This window comes from Hyaena hyaena, unplaced genomic scaffold (genome assembly GCF_003009895.1).
Source record: "Hyaena hyaena isolate Hyena2069 unplaced genomic scaffold, ASM300989v1 scaffold_721, whole genome shotgun sequence".
In the NCBI taxonomy this organism is placed as follows: Eukaryota; Metazoa; Chordata; class Mammalia; order Carnivora; family Hyaenidae; genus Hyaena; species Hyaena hyaena.
In genome coordinates, this window is record NW_024081346.1 from 256818 (window position 1) to 273257 (window position 16440).

The 16440-nt window shown below is 54.0% G+C and overlaps 1 protein-coding gene across 2 annotated transcripts in view; it reads right to left on the reverse strand.

Moving 5' to 3' along the window:
• The window catches only part of RYR1 (ryanodine receptor 1), a 119479-nt gene extending 107652 nt beyond the window's left edge, over nt 1-11827 (reverse strand). For both annotated transcript variants that reach the window (XM_039217731.1, XM_039217730.1), the window contains exons 1-11: nt 11780-11827; nt 6068-6187; nt 4866-4970; nt 3752-3826; nt 3596-3674; nt 3177-3289; nt 2794-2887; nt 1580-1673; nt 1350-1424; nt 478-634; nt 179-343 (exon numbers count right to left, since the gene is read on the reverse strand). In XM_039217731.1, the coding sequence (XP_039073662.1) occupies nt 179-343; nt 478-634; nt 1350-1424; nt 1580-1673; nt 2794-2887; nt 3177-3289; nt 3596-3674; nt 3752-3826; nt 4866-4970; nt 6068-6187; nt 11780-11827 (1125 nt within the window). The remainder of the gene's footprint in view (nt 1-178; nt 344-477; nt 635-1349; nt 1425-1579; nt 1674-2793; nt 2888-3176; nt 3290-3595; nt 3675-3751; nt 3827-4865; nt 4971-6067; nt 6188-11779) is intronic.
• Nucleotides 11828-16440: the final 4613 nt, after the last annotated feature.

Genomic DNA, 16440 nt, shown 5'->3' on the forward strand with positions numbered 1-16440 from the left:
CTCTCTCTCTCCCCCTGTATATCTATCCCTTTCTTTTTTCCTCTCTGTCTCAGTTTGTCTTTCACTTTCTTTCTCTCAGTCCTACACTCACACTCCTGAAGGCTCAAGTATAATCACCCTTCGGGCCCCTTCCTGACCCTGCTGGCACCCCCACACCTTCCCCTTGCCAGGCACTCACCTTCTTCTTGAGCACGCCAAGCCGCAGGGCCTTGGGGTCCGGGGCGGCATAGGTGAGCCACAGGCCCGAGGCCACATGCTGCACGAAGCACAGGGACTCTCCATACTTGATCTCAGGGGGACCCATGCCGTCCACATCCCGCTTGGGGGCCGTATCAAGCTTCTCCTGCAAGGGTTGGGGACAGAGGTCAGCCTCCTCTGCCTGTGCATTTAATCAGGGAGCCACGCAGAGACTGCAGAGTGGGGGCTGGGGCCAGATTTGGGGCCCCAAGTGAGGGCGGGCACCTTGACCCCACCGACCTTGGAGATGCGGAAGCAGAAGGAGGTGGCCTTGGTGTGGGCCTTGCTGGCGTCGACCACCATCAGGCCCTGGTCCTCGGTGAGCGCCAGGTACCGCCCAGTGGTGACATGCCGGATCCGGAGCGGCTGGCCCCAGCGGAGGTGGCTCCCACTCCAGCTGCAGGGGGGGAGGGTGCGGGGGTCAGAGGAGCCTCCGGTCCTCCCACGGACGCCACAGTCTTGGTCCAAACGTCACCAAGCCTCCAGCCTTCTTCCGGAGGGTCCCAAACCTTCCTTGGGGCCCTCCGATCTTTCTCAGGACCCCTTGGCCTCCTTTGGGAACCCCGATCCTCTCTCAGACCCTCACAACTTCCTCGGGGCCCCCCGATGCTCCCAGCTTCCCCAGACCCACCACTTTCTCTCCCTCTACTCCCCACATTTTTCCTGGGGACCCCCAATCTCTCTGCAAGAACACCCACCCTCCCCTAGGTCCTTTTCCTCCAGGACTCTGGGACCCTGAAGATCTTTATCACCTTCTGGAGCTCCCCAGATCTTCTGCCCTCAAAATCCTCCAGTTTCTTTCTCAGATCTTCCTTTAAGATCCTCTTTCCCCGGGGTGCCTGGGTGGCTCAGTCGGTTAAGCATCCGACTTTGGCTCAGGTCGTGATCTCACGGTTGGTGGGTTCGAGCCCCACATCGGGCTCTGTGCTGACAGCTCAGAGCCTGGAGCCTGTTTCAGATTCTGTGTCTCCCTCTCTCTCTCTCCACCTCCCCCACTCGTGCTTTGTCTCTCTTTGTCTCAAAAATAAAATAAAACTAAAAAAAAAAAAAAAGATCCTCTCTCCCCTCCCCAGCCCCCAGCAGCCCTTAGCCCCAGACCCAGCCCCTCTTACCTGATTCTCAGCGGCTCCAGTCTCCAGAGGGAGCGGGCATGAGTGCACACAGATCCCCCCTCGTAGTGGACGAGTCTGGGGACACGGGAGAGAGTGAGGTCAAGGGTTTGGTTGTCATCCCCCCAGAATGTGATCCCCAACCCCACCCAGAGGGTCTGGGCCCCCCGAGCCTACTTTTGCCCCCCTCCTCCCACCCCAACACCCCAGGGCCGCTTGTCTCCATTCCAGACCTGCGCTGATCCTCGCTGTCAGCGGCGGAAATGGTCAAGCACTCATCCATGTGTCCGTGGAAGAGGCGAAGGACGTGGCCCCCGGTCACGTAGCCTGCGGAGGAGCAAGGGAAAGTGGTCACTGTGGGGCTGGAGACCTGGAGAGGACTGAAGCCAAAGACGAGTTCGGGGGTCCTGGTTCTCCCCTGCAGGAGGTTGGGACCGAATTTGGGGGTCTGAAGCTGGAGATCGAGTTTTAGGATCCCAAGTGGCAGTCTGAAATTTGGGCTAAGTTTGAGGCCTGAAGTGGGGGTATGAGATTTGGGGTCTGTGGTGGGGAATCTAAGTTTGAGGGTCTGCGTATACAGGGCTGAGGTTGGGGGGCTTGGGGGTCTGAGTTTGGATTTCTGAGGTTGGGGGTCAGAGGTTCAAGTCTAATGTTCCCAGATATTGGGTTCTGAGTTCCCAACCCGATTTGGGGTCTGGGTTTAGAGGTTTGGTGGTTGGGTCTGAGGTTGGGTCTGAACTTTGAATGTTGATTTTGGGGTTCTGAGTCTCGGGGTCTGAAGTTATAGTCGACAGTTTGGAAGTCTGAATTCAAGGACCTGAGGTTAGGGCAATCCGAGCTTTGGAGTTAGAAGTTGGTGGGCTTGACATGAAGGCCTGAGTTTCAGATTCTGAGGTTTGAGTCTCTGCTGGGGTGTGGGATTTGGGTGTTAAGAGCTGGGGGTCAAAGTTTTGGGGTCATGCTTTGGAATCTTCGCCCGGGAGTCTGAATTTGGAAGATGATTTTAGATATCTGAGTTTGAAGTGTGGGGTCTGAATTAAGGGTCTTGGTTTGGGGATCTGGGTTTGAATTTGGGGGTCTGGGTGTGGGGAGCTGAGGTCTCCAACTGTATTTGCCATCTAAGGCTTGGGGTTCTGAGAGATAAGCTCCAAGTGTGGTGCTCTCAGCTTTGGATCTGAGTTTAAGAATCTGCCCTCCACGACCTTGAGTTTGGCATAGGAGTTTTGGAGTCTAGATTTGAGTGTCTGAATCTGAGTTTGGGGTTGAGAGTCTGAACTCCAGGGATCTGGATCTGGGGTCAGTTGGACATCTAAGCATGAGGATCATAATTTGGAGATCTAGGTTTGAGATGTGAGATCCCAAGGCTCAATATGGACATGTTTGAGGGCCAATGTGGGAGGTCTCTTTGGGGGCCTCAGTTTAGGGGCAGGAGGTCCGGGACCCTCACCCTCTTCGCAGCCGGAGCAGATGGGGTTCATGTTCCACAGTGTCTGCATGAAGGAGGCGTCCACCTGGAGTTCCCCACTGGCTGTCGACAGGTGCTGGGGTCAGCAGGGGTGTGGCAGTCAGAGACGATGGCGGGTGAGCCATAGTCCAGGGTCAGAGGCCAGAAACCAAAGGAAGCCGGCAGACAGGAGACAGAAGATCAGAGATCACAGATCAGGTAACCAAGATCAAACTGGGAAACGGGGCACCGAAGACCAGAAGTGGATGTCAGAGGTCAGGAAACTAGGGATCAGGTCACTGGCAAACCAATGACCAGAAGACGGGGGACCCGTGTGCCCCCAGCCCTGAGGCAGTCGTAGCTCTGCCGGGGCTGGGATTGCTCACCAGGTAGCGCTCCGAGGAGACGCTAACGAGGATGAGGTCGTCCCCCACGCGGACCTTCTCTCCTTCCGACCTCTGCTTGGAGGCCGGGTGTGTCGTCCACCAACAGGCCTCCCCTACGGAGCGGGGAGTGCTGTCATTACCCAGAATGCCCTTCCCCAAGGGGCTCCCAGCCTCTGAGCCTCCCCAGCCCTCTGCCCTCAATTCTCTCATTACCAGCACCTGCTCTGCCTCATGTCCTCTGTTCCCACCCTCACGCTCTCTGCCTGGGGTCCCCCCATGCTGGTCCAAGTCTCCCTTGGTGCCTCCATCCCTGCCCCCGCTGTGCCTGCCACCCTCCCCCCCCCCCAGTCCTGCACCTTCTGCACCCCGCCCCTGCCTGCAGCATCCGCGTCACCGCCCTCCCCGCTCCAGCCCTGCACCTGTGGCGTCTTCCTGCAGTCCCACGTCGAAGGCCAGCTTGTCAGTCATGGAGCGTGAGGTGGTAAGGCAGCTCAGGTACTAGGATTGCAGAGGGGAGTCAGCCAGCCTCCCCCTGGCCCTGCGTCCCTGCCCCTGCCCCGTGCTCTCACACTCACCATGCCGCTGTGCGTGTGCCGGAGCAGGATGGCGTGGCCGTACAGGAGTGTCCTGTGCCCCCCACCCTGGGATGACTGCAGGGGGCAGAGAGAGGGCACAGAGTGAGAACAGAACCCCCCGAGGCATCTGGCCTATCCTACGTGGCAATATGCTCCCCTTAAAATGCCACGCTTGGGCCTGGACACGAGAAAGCCTTAGCTCAGGCCCTCAACAGAGTCTTGGCCTCAGTTTCCCCATTCATGGAAGTAAGGGGCTGGGTCTCTGAGAAGCCTGTGATTAGATGTTCTCTAGTTCCCAAGCCCACTCTGTCCTCTCTGCCTCCTTCATCGTGGCCACCAGGTCCCAGAGTCACTCGGGGAGGCTGAAGCCCTCTTCCAGTTGCTCTCCTGAGAGTCCCCACTATCTCATATACCAATGACCTTGACCCCTTCCACTGGAACCTGTCATAAGACAGCTGGGCTGCGGCCGGTGTGCACCTGCAGAGTCCTACCAGGTGTTAGGTATTTAAACTCCCCCATAGGGACCTGCCCTGTGCTGCCACACATGCTGAAGCACAGGATCCTGGGCCCCTCCTGGGGCAGGGACACCGGGTACACGCTCAGTGGCATCATGCCTCCCATCTTGGCTCTCACATGCCCATGCTCTGAGGGCGCCACGTGATGGGGCCACCTGATCGCATGGCAGACCCACCCCTGGAGCGGAGGGGACCCACACTTGGGGCAGGGGGAGGCGAGAGGAGAGGTCCCATGCGGAGAAGAGCTGGGATCGGGGTCAGAGGAAGGGATGGGAAAGAGGAGAAAGGAGCAGGTGGGGGGGGCTCAGAAGCCCCCACCCCCTTCCTTCCTGCCTGCCTGGCCTGTCTGGGCTCCACAGCCCCTGACAACTGGGGTGGAGGAGATCCCCAGCCCCTGTGTGCAGGATGTGGGCCCAAGAGGCGGGCCTGGGGTCAGGAGAGGTGAGAAGGGCAGGTGACACCCAAGGCCAGACCTACCCACTTATCCAAATTGAGGGCCTGTGAGGGGCGGGGCAGAGAGAGGAAGAGCAGATGGTGAGCGACCCCCAGGTCTTCCCACCCGACCCCACCACCACGCCCCGCAGGGCTGGGAGCCTCACCTCCACGCCCGCCTCCACCGTGTTGGCCAGCATCTCCTGCAGGGCTCGGACAGACAGGGACTGCTCCAGGACGAAGCAACAGATTGCCAGATCGGGGGGCACGTTCTGCGGGGGGGAGATGTGGGTGGGGGCACGAGGGTCCCTGAGCGCTGGTCTGAATACCCACAGCCCCTTGGAGACCCAGACCTGACCCCATTCCCCGGAGGAGCCCCTGCACCCTGCCAGCCCTGAGCACACCTGCATCAGAGAAAACATGCCTCCTTCCCTCAAACACCTGAACCCCACCCGGACCTCACAGAAGCTTCCACGCTGCCTTCCCTGTTGGCTACCTTCCCCACACCCCGCTTAACCTCAAAGAGAGCCTCGAGCCCTCTCTCAGACACACTGCACCTGCTTCAACGCCGCCGGGAGATGCGTCGCCCCCCACTCTGCGATCCCGAAGGAGCCCCCGGCTCCTGCTGTCACCAGCAGACAGTCCTAACTCCTGCCTCCTCCCTCGCACAGCCGCAACCCTGCTTCCAAATCCCAGCAGGGCCCAACCTCCCTCCTCCCTCCTCAGCCTCCCATCCAGTCCCCTGACTCCCGGGCACCCTCCCCCTTGGACCCCAGACTCTCTAACCTGCTCAGACCCTTGGCCTCCTCTGTGATCTGACTCCGTGTCCCCTCCCTCTCCCAGCCCCTGCCCTCACGCCCCCACCCAGTCACCTCCTCTCTCAGACCCTGAGTCCACCTCACCCTCAGACCCAGGCTCCCTCCACTCTCAGCCTCTAACTCCCTCCCCAGGCAGCCCCCCAACCCCCAATAGTGTCCCCTAACCCTCCAGGCCCTTTGGCTTTGGATCCAAGGCCCCTTAGACATCTACCCCCTGAGACTCCTGAGCCCCTGCTCCTACACCCCTACGACTTCAGACCTCTGGCTCTCTTTCCTTTTCATCCCCCTCCCCATCTCCTCTCTCATCCGCAGGCACCTTCAGATCCCCTCTTCTTTGAACTCAGGACCTTCCATCCCCTCAGCCACCCTCCCTCTTCCCCCAGGCCCTCTGCTCTCCCTCCTCAGACCTCCTCTCCCGCCTTGCTGGCCCTGAGCCCCCTGGGCCTCCCAGCCCTCCTTTTCTCTCCCGGCAGCACCCCGTCTTCAGACCCACGCCCCCCTTCTCTGGACCCCAGGCGCGGCCCCGCAGACCCCCGCACTCCCGCACAGACCTGGGCATTGCTGGTGGGCTCCAGGAAGCAGAGGCGGTTGCCAAAGCCCTCGGCCGCCAGGCAGAGCTTGAGCTGCTCCTTGAGCACGGTGGCGTTGCACTGCAGGACCACTTCGTCGTCCTGTGGGCGGAGCTTGAGGTCAGGCCTCCCGTCACCCCGCGCCCCTCCTCTCCGAAGAGATGGCGACTGATAACACCCACCTCACAAGTCATCAAGCCGGGCCTGTGCTGAGGGCTCCACACACTTCTAACACCCCACCAGATAGTAGCGAGTGTCATCTCGTTTTAAAGTGGGGAAACTGAGGCTCAAGGAGGGGGCATAGCTTGGCCAAAGCCACACGGCTGATAAGGGGAGGGGCTGGGATGTGAACCCCAGTCCAGCTGGCGACGGTAGGGCCCCCAAGGTGAGCTACTGGAGGTGGAAACTATGAGCACCCCAAGCTCAATGGCTTTTAAGCTCCGCCTTCTCTAATTTCTCTTTTGTGTGTTGTTTCACTAATAGCTACCATTTAAGGAGTGCTTTCCTTTTTTTTTTTAAATTTTATTTTAGAGAGAGCACGAGTTGGGGAGAGGAGCAGAGAGGCGGGGGGCGGGGGGGGAGAGAGAGAGAGAACCCCAAGCAGGCTCCACGCTCAGTGTGGAGCCCAACGTGGGACTCGATCCCACGACCCTGGGATCACGACCTGAGCCGCAATCAAGAGTTAGACGCTCAGCTGACTACTGAGCCACCAAGGCGCCCCTGAGGATACTAGGTACTTCTTAATGATACGTGAATGCAATGCCAGAGCCCAGACTGGACGCAGAGTGGAAGGGGACATGCCACAACAGACCCATTGCCATCTCCGGTAAACCCTGAGGTAGGACCGCAACAGATAATGGCACCGAGCAATGAATGCTACATTTCCTGATGCTGATAACTGCACCGTGGTTTTGTAAGAGACTGCCCTTCTTGCTTCGGAAACAGACAGTGAAGCACTTGAGGAGTTAAGGGTACAGCGTCCACAGCTTCTCCTCAAGCTGGGGGGGGGGGGAGGGAAGAGAGAAGGAAAGATAAAGCAAATGTGCCAAATCTTAACAGGTGGGGGGAATGCCTTCAGGCCTCATGAGGGGTTCTTTGAAGTAACCTTGCAACTTTTCTCCAAGTCTGAAATGATTTCAAGATTATACGCTAAAGTTCTAAGTAAAATAAAGTGTTTTCTATGTGCTTGGGTCCCATTCCAAGAACTTAACAGATAAGAACTCATCACTGAATCCTCATAGTGACCCTCTGAGCTAATAAGTTATATTATGTGAACCTGTGGAAACTGAGACCCAGAGAGGTGAGGTAACTTGCCTGAGGTCACACAGCTGTCCTACAGCATAGCTGGGATTTGATGCCAGTACCATGGCTCTCTATGCCACCCTCTTAGAACACTAGGCCACCTCTTAATATGTTAGTAAAGTTGCTACAGTTATAATTAATATAGATATGCATGAAGGAATGCCCAACATTTTTACATCAATCCAAAATAGCAGAGACCCAGGGGCACCTGGGTGGCTCAGTTGGTTAAGCATCAGACTTTGGCTCAGGTCATGATCTCACAGCTCGTGAGTTCGAGCCCCACGTCAGGCTCTATGCTGACAGCTCAGAGCCTGGAGCCTGCTTCGGATTCTGTGTCTCCCTCTCTCTCTGTCCCTCCCCTACTTTCGTTCATGTTCTCTCCCTCAAAAAAAAAAAAAAACATAAAAAAAATTTTTTTAACTGATAGAGACCCCAGTTCTTAACCACTGAGTAAGCAGTCATTGTTTCCTTTTACAGCTGAGGAAACAGGTCCGAGGAAGTTAGGCGTCCCACCTGAGGTCACACGGCCTCCAGCCCTTCCATCCAGCATGTCACACAAACGTGTCCCAGTCCTGGGCTTTGAAGCACACAGACAGCCCTCCGCCTGCTGCTCAGCCAGGGAGGAAGAAGAGCTTTGATCCATTGGCAAGAGTCTCCATAACTTCTCTGCCCTTTAGTCTCCAACCCCAACATCCTGGCACACGCTGGGCATTTGTGTATTCATAGGGACATATAGCTTGCATTTATTAAGCACTTGCTGTCTGCGAGGCTCCGAGCTTTACATCCATTTGACAGATGCTCATTAAATGTCTGCTATTGCCAGGCACCTATCTAGACGCTGGATGCAGAGCAGCGAAGAAAGCAGACAAAGTCCCTGTCCTCACAGAGCTGACATCCTCGTGGGGGAGATGCAATAAACAAGTGAATAATTTGAATGTCAGTGATAAGCGTTATGGGGAAAAAAATAACCCAGGGTGACATAAGAGAGTGGCTTTGGGGGCAGGGGTGAGTGACATCAGTGAGGGGGTGAAGCGACGGCCTCTCCAAGGAGGTGACATTTGAGCTGAGCCTGGTCCAAATAACAAGAAGGAATGAGGCCTGCTCACCTCTGGGGGAAGAACGTTCCAGGAAGAGGGGGCAGCCTTTGCAAAAGGCCTGTGGCTGGAGGGAGCCAAGGGAGCTGAGGGATTGCAAGGGAGATGGGACAGCGGCGGCAGCATGAGCAAGGAAGCGGAGGAGATGAGCCCCGAGAGACTTTGCATGGATCCCTTGAGTCCTGATTGTGCCTATTTTCATTCCCGTTTTCCAGATTAGGAAACTGAGGCTCAGAGAGAAACATTGAAAGTGCTCGCCCAAAGTTAGGAAGCAGGCAAATGGCAAAGCCAGAATGTAACCCAGAGACTGGAGGCCTACTCAGCCCCCCAAGATTCCCTAACTTCCTCCTGCAGCAGAATGAAGGGAGGTGGCCCGGTTACAGATGCAGCTCCTCTCTTGCCTTAGTTTCCTGCCCCACACTAAGAGCATGATTCAGTGGATCTGGGGTGAGCAGGGAATAGGGACCATTACCAGCCCCCAGCAGGCTCTGACGTGGGCCATGCTTTGAGAAAGCCCAGCCTGCGCAGGGCTAAAGGTCGCCACCCACCAAGGGGAAATGAAATCATTTCAGGGAGGCATGGCCACCAGGCTTCAAAGGCGAAATAAAACGGAGCAAGAACAGAACATAGCAACATGCCCCTCCTGTCCTAAGGGCCACTTACATTTTATGAAACTCGTTTCAGTTAAAAGTAGGTGTGTGGGAATGCATCCAATTTGTCCCTAGTAGCACGGATTAGAGGCAACCCAAATGTCCGTCAGCAGGTAAACTGATGGACAAATGGTGGGATATTCACCAAGTGCAATACTACTGAGCAACAAAGAGAAATGAGCACTTGATATGTGCCACGTGGGTAAATGCCAAAAAATATGCTGGGCTCCCTGCTGTGGCAGACAGCAGATGGACAGGGTGATCACTACAAACAGCAAGAGGGAACTTTCCGGGGTAAAGGAAATGTTCTAGGTCTTGATTTTGATGGTGGTTACACGGGTGGGTAAAGTTTGTCACAACTCATTGACCTGGGACACCTAAAAGGGGTACAGTTTATTGATGTCAATTATACCCCAATGGAGTTGGATTGTTAAAATAATCTATGTGAGGGGCGCCTGGGTGGCTTAGTCGGTTAAGCATCCGACTTTCGCTTAGGTCATGATCTCGCGGTTCGTGGGTTCGAGCCCCGCGTCGGGCTCTGTGCTGACTGCCAGCTCAGAGCCTGGAGCCTGTTTCAGTCNTTCTATACAACCCTTATAACGTAGGTGTCATTACTTTCATTTTGTAAATAAAGAGTATAATACACCGACCGTAAATAGTGGACCTGGAATTTGAACCCAGGTGGGAATCCTAAAGAAAAAAATTATTCATGGCACTTGTTAAAAATGATAATACTCTTAGGGCGCCTGGGTGGCTTAGTCGGTTAAGCGTCCGACTGTCGCTTAGGTCGTGATCTCGCGGTTTGTGGGTTCGAGCCCGGCATCAGGCTCTGTGCTGACTGCCAGCTCAGAGCCTGGAGCCTGTTTCAGTCTGTGACTCCCTCTCTCTCTGACCCTCTCCTGCTCACGCTGTCTCTCTCTCTCTCCTAGAAATAAATAAAAAACATAAAATAAAATAAAATAATCTATGTGTGTATCTGCACGTAGCAGGTGGCAATATAAAATGTGTTCCTTACTGGTGAGATGAGATCCAAAAAGTTTGAGGAAAACACCACACGATCTCAGTAAAGTTCGGGAAAACAGACCTAGTCTGGGGACAAGAGCTGCCAGGGCCAGACCTCTAGAACCCAGCACAGGGTAACCTGGCAGGTCTGAGTTCAGTTCTCTTCTTGGGAAAGCAGGGGGGGGTAGGTCCCCGGGGCACCCAGAGATGACACTTCCTGGCCTTGACCTTGGGCAAGTGGCTCTACCACTCAGGTCTTGGTTTCCCTCAAATCTCCCAGCAAGATAAAGATAGGGCCCTACCTCAGAAGATAGGGCAGGCGAGGATATAATTAGATGTCTCAGGAGACCAAGGCCCTGGGCATGGGGCCTGACGCAGAGTGGTTGCTTAAGGGCTGATGGACACGGCCATGGTCTTATCAGGGGAGGAAGGGCGAGCCCAACCCATGGTGTCTGCTAAGGGGCCGGAGCCGGGGCGAGAGTCTAGGGTGAAGCTAGGCCTCCTCCCGTGGCCGAATGTCCACCTGTTCCTATCCCTCACTACCAGCCCCAGCTGTCTGTTCCTCCCTCCCAGGAAACCGGACCCAGCTCCCCAGGGTCCTATTCTGGGGCCTGGAATGCTGTGTCAGCATTTCCCAGGGCCTGGGAGGACGAGGAGAGGGGCTAGTGCAGGGTCAGCAGACCTGGCCCAGAAGAGAGAGCATCACCCCCCCACCCCCACCCCCGCCCCCGCCATACTCACAGCCCCACACCCAGCTGAGCCACTGGGAGGGGAAAGTGGGAAGGACTCTGAGATGGGTAGCCCCTCCCCCATCCTCTCCCTGTCCCCTGCCCAGTCCCCAGAAAAGCCAGCTATTCTGGGAGGGACACCTGTTGTCCGGTTCCCATCCCTGCCCCCCAGCCGGGGATCAGAGATGCGCGGAGAGACAGAGCTAGAGAGGCAGAATGAAATGCAGAGGCCTAAAGCCAAGGAACAAAGAGACAGAGACAGAGACAGGAGACAGAGATGGAGAGACAGAGACACAGAGACAATCCAAAGAGATGGATAGGGAGAGACAGTACCCAGAGACCATTAGCAGCCATATTTGGCCCTCCTCCCCAAAAGGGAGGAGGGAAGAAAGAAGACCTGGAGCCTAAGGGGTCCCCGGGAGACCCTCAAGGGCTGGGAGTTCAAAGGAGTTAGATCCTCCAGCCCACCCAGCCCCCTTCCCAAGAATTAAAATTAGGTCAGAGTCTGCAGCAAGATGAGAATTAGGCCTGGGGGAGGGGGCGGGGGGGGCGGGAGAACAGCTAAATTAAGCTTAGGAATTAGAACCACCTTTCCCAAGTGCTGGCTTCCGGGGGGGGGGGGGTTGCCTCAGCGGCCCTTCTTCTCTGGGACTAATAGCTAATGTCAGAGGAGAGGATGGCGGAAGATCCCCCTCCCCATCGTACAACCCCAAATTCTAATTCTCTGCGGTGAGAAAGGTGAGCGAGACTGAGAGACAGAAAAGGAGAAAGACAGAGTGACAGTCACCCAAAGGACGGAGGAATAGACCACGAGGCTCGGAGGCCACCAGCAATCAGGACAGAGACATCCGGGGACAAAGAGACACTCAGAGGGACCCGAGAGGTGGCCCCAGAGACCCCCAGCACAGAGATACGCACCGTCCGCAGAAACTGGACCTCATCCTCGCCCTCTCCTCCGTCACCCATGATGTCGAGGCCCAAGGGGCGCGGGCTGAGGTCCGGGAATAGGAAGAGGGGGCCGCAGGCTGGGCGGGTGGGCTGGGGGTGGGCTGGGGTCGGAGACCTCTGGGGCACCCGCGAGGTAGATGGAACTGCGAGGAGGACTCGCGTGCTGGACAGAGCTGGGAGGAGGTCCCCGCCCCCCTCGGTTCCCATTGGGCCAGGACGTCCAAGGCCACGCCCCCTCACCGGAGCCCCACCCGCAGACCCTAAACCTCCGCCAGAGGTACGCGTGGGAAGCGGGGGGGGGGAGAGTGCGGGATTGTAGGAGGCGCGTCTGGAAGGTAGTCGCCCTCTCTCCACCTCCATGGTAATGAAAATGCCGGCGTTCTCCCATTTCACAGAGAGGAAACTGAGGCTCTGAGGGGGGAAGTCTCTGCTTTCTGTCCTACAGCGGAGCCGGTATGCACACCAGGTCTCCCGACTTTATAAAGCACCGTACCAAAAAAAAAAAAAAAAAAAAAAGCACTTTCAGGGCAAGGACTCTGAGCTAGACAGTTCGGATCCGAATCCCAGTCTTGCCAATCCCTTATGTGTCCTTGGACAAGTCACATCACTTCTCCGTGCCTCCGTTTCCCCAACTGGTAAGGAGAATATTAAAAATACGTACCTCACGGGGCCTTGTAAGGATTAAATGAGATAATGTATTTACAGCACTTAAGCAGTACCAATGCACAGTAAATGTTATGTACCTGTTGCCAACGACATCATCATCATCATCATCATCATCATCATCATCATCAAATCTTCTGAGTCAGGAATCAATGCCACACCAGGTGTCTTTTGTGTGCCTGTTGTGTTTCAGGCCCCAAACTAAGATATTTTTACTGCAGCTCATTAAGTTCTCACACCAATCCTGCTATTATTCACATTATTTGGAGGAGGAAACCAAGACGCATGGTCCTCGCCATGTATAATTTTAAAGACACAACTAGAATGAATGGTGTAGTTCTCACAACAATCTTGAGAAGTCAGTAGCCTGTGGTGTCCATTTTACAGATGAGACAAGCTGAGCACAGAGAGGTGGAGTGACTTGCCTGGGGTCACACAGGGGCTGAGCAAAGGGTCTGAACCCAGAGCTAGGGTTCTTAACGGTCCACTTTATTGCCTTGATACTTGCATAAAAGCTCCTCATTATAACAAAAACTTAAGTCCTCAGGGCCACTCCCAAGGTCTAACCCTCCTTCCCATAGGCGGCCTGAGCCACTGACGGCCACTAGCTGGGCCACCCCTTTATGCAGCTGAGCTCACCTGGCTTTGTAAACAGGGGAGCCTTGGGGTAACCAGCTCCTTCTTGCTCCTGGCCCATCTGGGCCTAGAGGGGGCACTGTCTTCTCTGGGTCCCCACAGGCTCTGGGGAGTGGGTGGAGGGCCTCTGCAGCTCTCTAAAACAGGCAGCTGTGGGCCCTGAAGGCCCAGTCCAGGGTACCATACACACCTGGGCCTCCTGCCAGTCATGCAGCTTGTGCCTCTGGGCCTCAGTTTCCTCATCTGTCAGCTGGGCTAATTTGGAATATTCCCCACCACTGAGGGTCATGGGCACCTGGGTGGCTCAGTCGGTTAAGCATCCGACTTCAGCTCAGGTCATGATCTCATGGTTCGTGGGTTTGAGCCCCGCGTCAGGCTCTGTGCTGACAGCTCAGAGCCTGGAGCCTGTTTCAGATTCTGTGTCTCCCTCTCTCTCTGATCATCCCCTGCTCACGCTGTCTCTCTCTCTTTCTCAAAAATAAATAGAACATTTTTTAAAAATGTAAAAAAAAAGGGGGGGTGAACCTTTTAGAGCCTATGACATAGTAACTTACTGATACAGGTAACTTATTGATAAGACTAAAATTATTGTTAACACGTAATAGTATCTATTAAGTTATACAAAACAACACCTTGGGGGCGCCTGAGTAGCTCAGCACCAGACACTCAGTTGAGCGTCCGACTTTAGTGCGGGTCGTGATCTCACAGTGCATGAGTTCGAGCCCTGTGTTGGGCTCTGTGCTGACAGCTCAGAGCCTGGAACTTGCTTCGGATTCTGTGTCTCCCTCTCTCTCTGCCCCTCCCCAACTCACATTCTGTCTCTCTCTCTCTCTCTCTCTCTCTCTCTCAAAAATAAATAAACATTAAAAAAAATACCTTACAGCTCAATTAAATTATACATAAAACGTTAAGTGCGTACAGGTTGTTATGTGTTAGTTAAATATTGAAATGTCGATGCCATCATCCTACATAGCAAAAAGTTTGTACCATATTCTTGAATTATATAAGACATAATTATATAATTATATATTTGAGCTAATATAATCACACAGTCCAATATAATTATATGGTTATTATACATTATAGAATATTAGAATATACACTTGTATATTAAATATGAAGCTTTTCCTTAGAATTTTATACACAACAAAATTATTCTGTGTCATTGTGCATTATATCATAAGATATTAATAGTGTTTCTTTTTTTTTTTTTTGTCAGTCATCATGCTGTGTTTTAAGACCTACCCATGTAGCTCTACGGACACCTGTTCTGGGACCACGAAGGCTTTACAGAGCTCCTTGGCGACTGCCCTCTTCGGGTGACGCCCAGGCTGCCCCTAACTCATATAGGATCCTCACGTGTCCCCTGATGGGACTGAGGAAGAATTTCCTGGTACGCACACCCAGGAGCTAATAGCTGAGGTAGTAGCTACAAGCGCACGCCAGATTTGACTAAATAGCACCAAGTGGCCCTTGGGAACGGCTGCTCACACCAGAGCTCCAAGGTCCCCACATACAGCCCTGCCCTCCGGTAGGCAGGCGTTTTCCAACTTCCAATCTTTGCCAGACCAATGGGATGACTCACTGTTGTTTTAATTCGCACTTCCTTGATCAGTTACCAAGAATTTCTAGCATCCTCTCAGGTGCCTGGTTTCCTCGTCACTTGCTCAAACTCTTGGCCCATTTTTCGATCAGAGCTGCTGTTTTTCTTGCGGATTTGCAGCTGTGACGTTCACATGCTCAAGATTCATTTCCCACTGATTTAAAATTTTTTCTTTGATGTTTATTTATATTTGAGGTTCTTTTCAATGTTTATTTATTTTTGAGAGAGAGAGAGACAGAGACAGAGAGAGAGCAGGGGAGGGGCAGAGAGAGAGGGAGACACAGAATCTGAAGCAGGCTCCAGGCTCTGAGCTGTCAGCAAAGAGCCCAAGGCAGGGCTGGAACCCATGAACTGTGAGATCATGACCTGAGCCAAAGTTGGCTGCTTAATTGACTGAGCCACCCAGGCGCCCCTGTGTTTGTTTTTATTTGAGACAGAAAGAGAGAGAACACATGTGCACCAATGAATTACGGGCAGAGACAGAGGGAGACAGAGGATCAGAAGCAGGCTCTGAGCTGTCAGCACAGAGCCTGACATACGGCTTGAACTCACAAACCGTGAAATCATGACCCAAGCCGATGTCAGACACCTAACCTGCTGAGCCACCCAGGTGCCCCTCCTATTGATTTTTTTTTAATGTTTTATTTATTTCTAGGAGAGAGAGAGAGAGAGAGAGCGTGAGCAGGGGAGGGTCAGAGAGAGAGAGGGAGTCACAGACTCCGAAACAGTCTCCAGGCTCTGAAATGGCTGTCAGCACAGAGCTCGACATGGGGCTCGAGCCCACGAACCGCGAGATCATGACCTAAGCGAAAGTGGACGCTTAACCGGCTAAACTACCCAGGCACCCCCCCTCCTATTGATTTTAAACATTCTAAATACTTTGTCCCACTCTGCCATCTCATTGCATATTTGTCCCATGGTGTCTTCATTAAGAGAAATCCTTATTTGGACATTATCAAATGCATCCTTTTTCTGCCTTATGAGTTTTTGTGGTTTGCTTCAGAAGTCTTTTCCTTTGTGGTTGATGGTGTTAGTGTTGGTTTTAACCATCCCTGCAGGCCTTGAGGGTGGCGCTCTGCCAGGGCCGTTACAGATCTTCCCCAGCCTTCTGGGGGCGGGGGAAGGGGCTTGGAGACACCTCAAGTTCGACTTAGCCAACAGCGTTACATCACCTCACCTTGCAGGTACTAGGGAGATGGGCCGAGAGACAGACGGACAGCACAACATGGATGGCACTGCTTGAAACTGGGGGGGAGGGGTATAAAGGAATAGGGAGAAGAAGAGAGAGAGAGATGGCCTGGGACCATACAGTCCCAAGGAAAAGCTAAACAGAATGAGCTCTGTGATTGTCTAAATGTTCTGGCATGGAAAAAAAAAATCCATGGTGACTTCTTTTAGTGAAAGAAAGAAAGGAGTAAAACTATACTTCTCAGAGAGCTTTGGTTGAATTGACTAACATCCTAGTTATGGCAGAAGCAAATTAATTATCCTGACCCATTTATTCCACTCCTGGGTATGTACCTACAGAACTGCGCCCTTTAACGTGCAACAAAAGACAGGTGCGAGAATGTTCCCAGTAGCCTGAGTCACAATAGCCCCAAACAGAGCCTCTCCGCTGTCCATTATGGGGAAACTGATCAATACATCATGGAATCGTCGCACAAGAGAAGATGATTTGGTAACCAAAAGGAATAAACTACGGCCAGGTAGACCATGAAAGAATCACAAA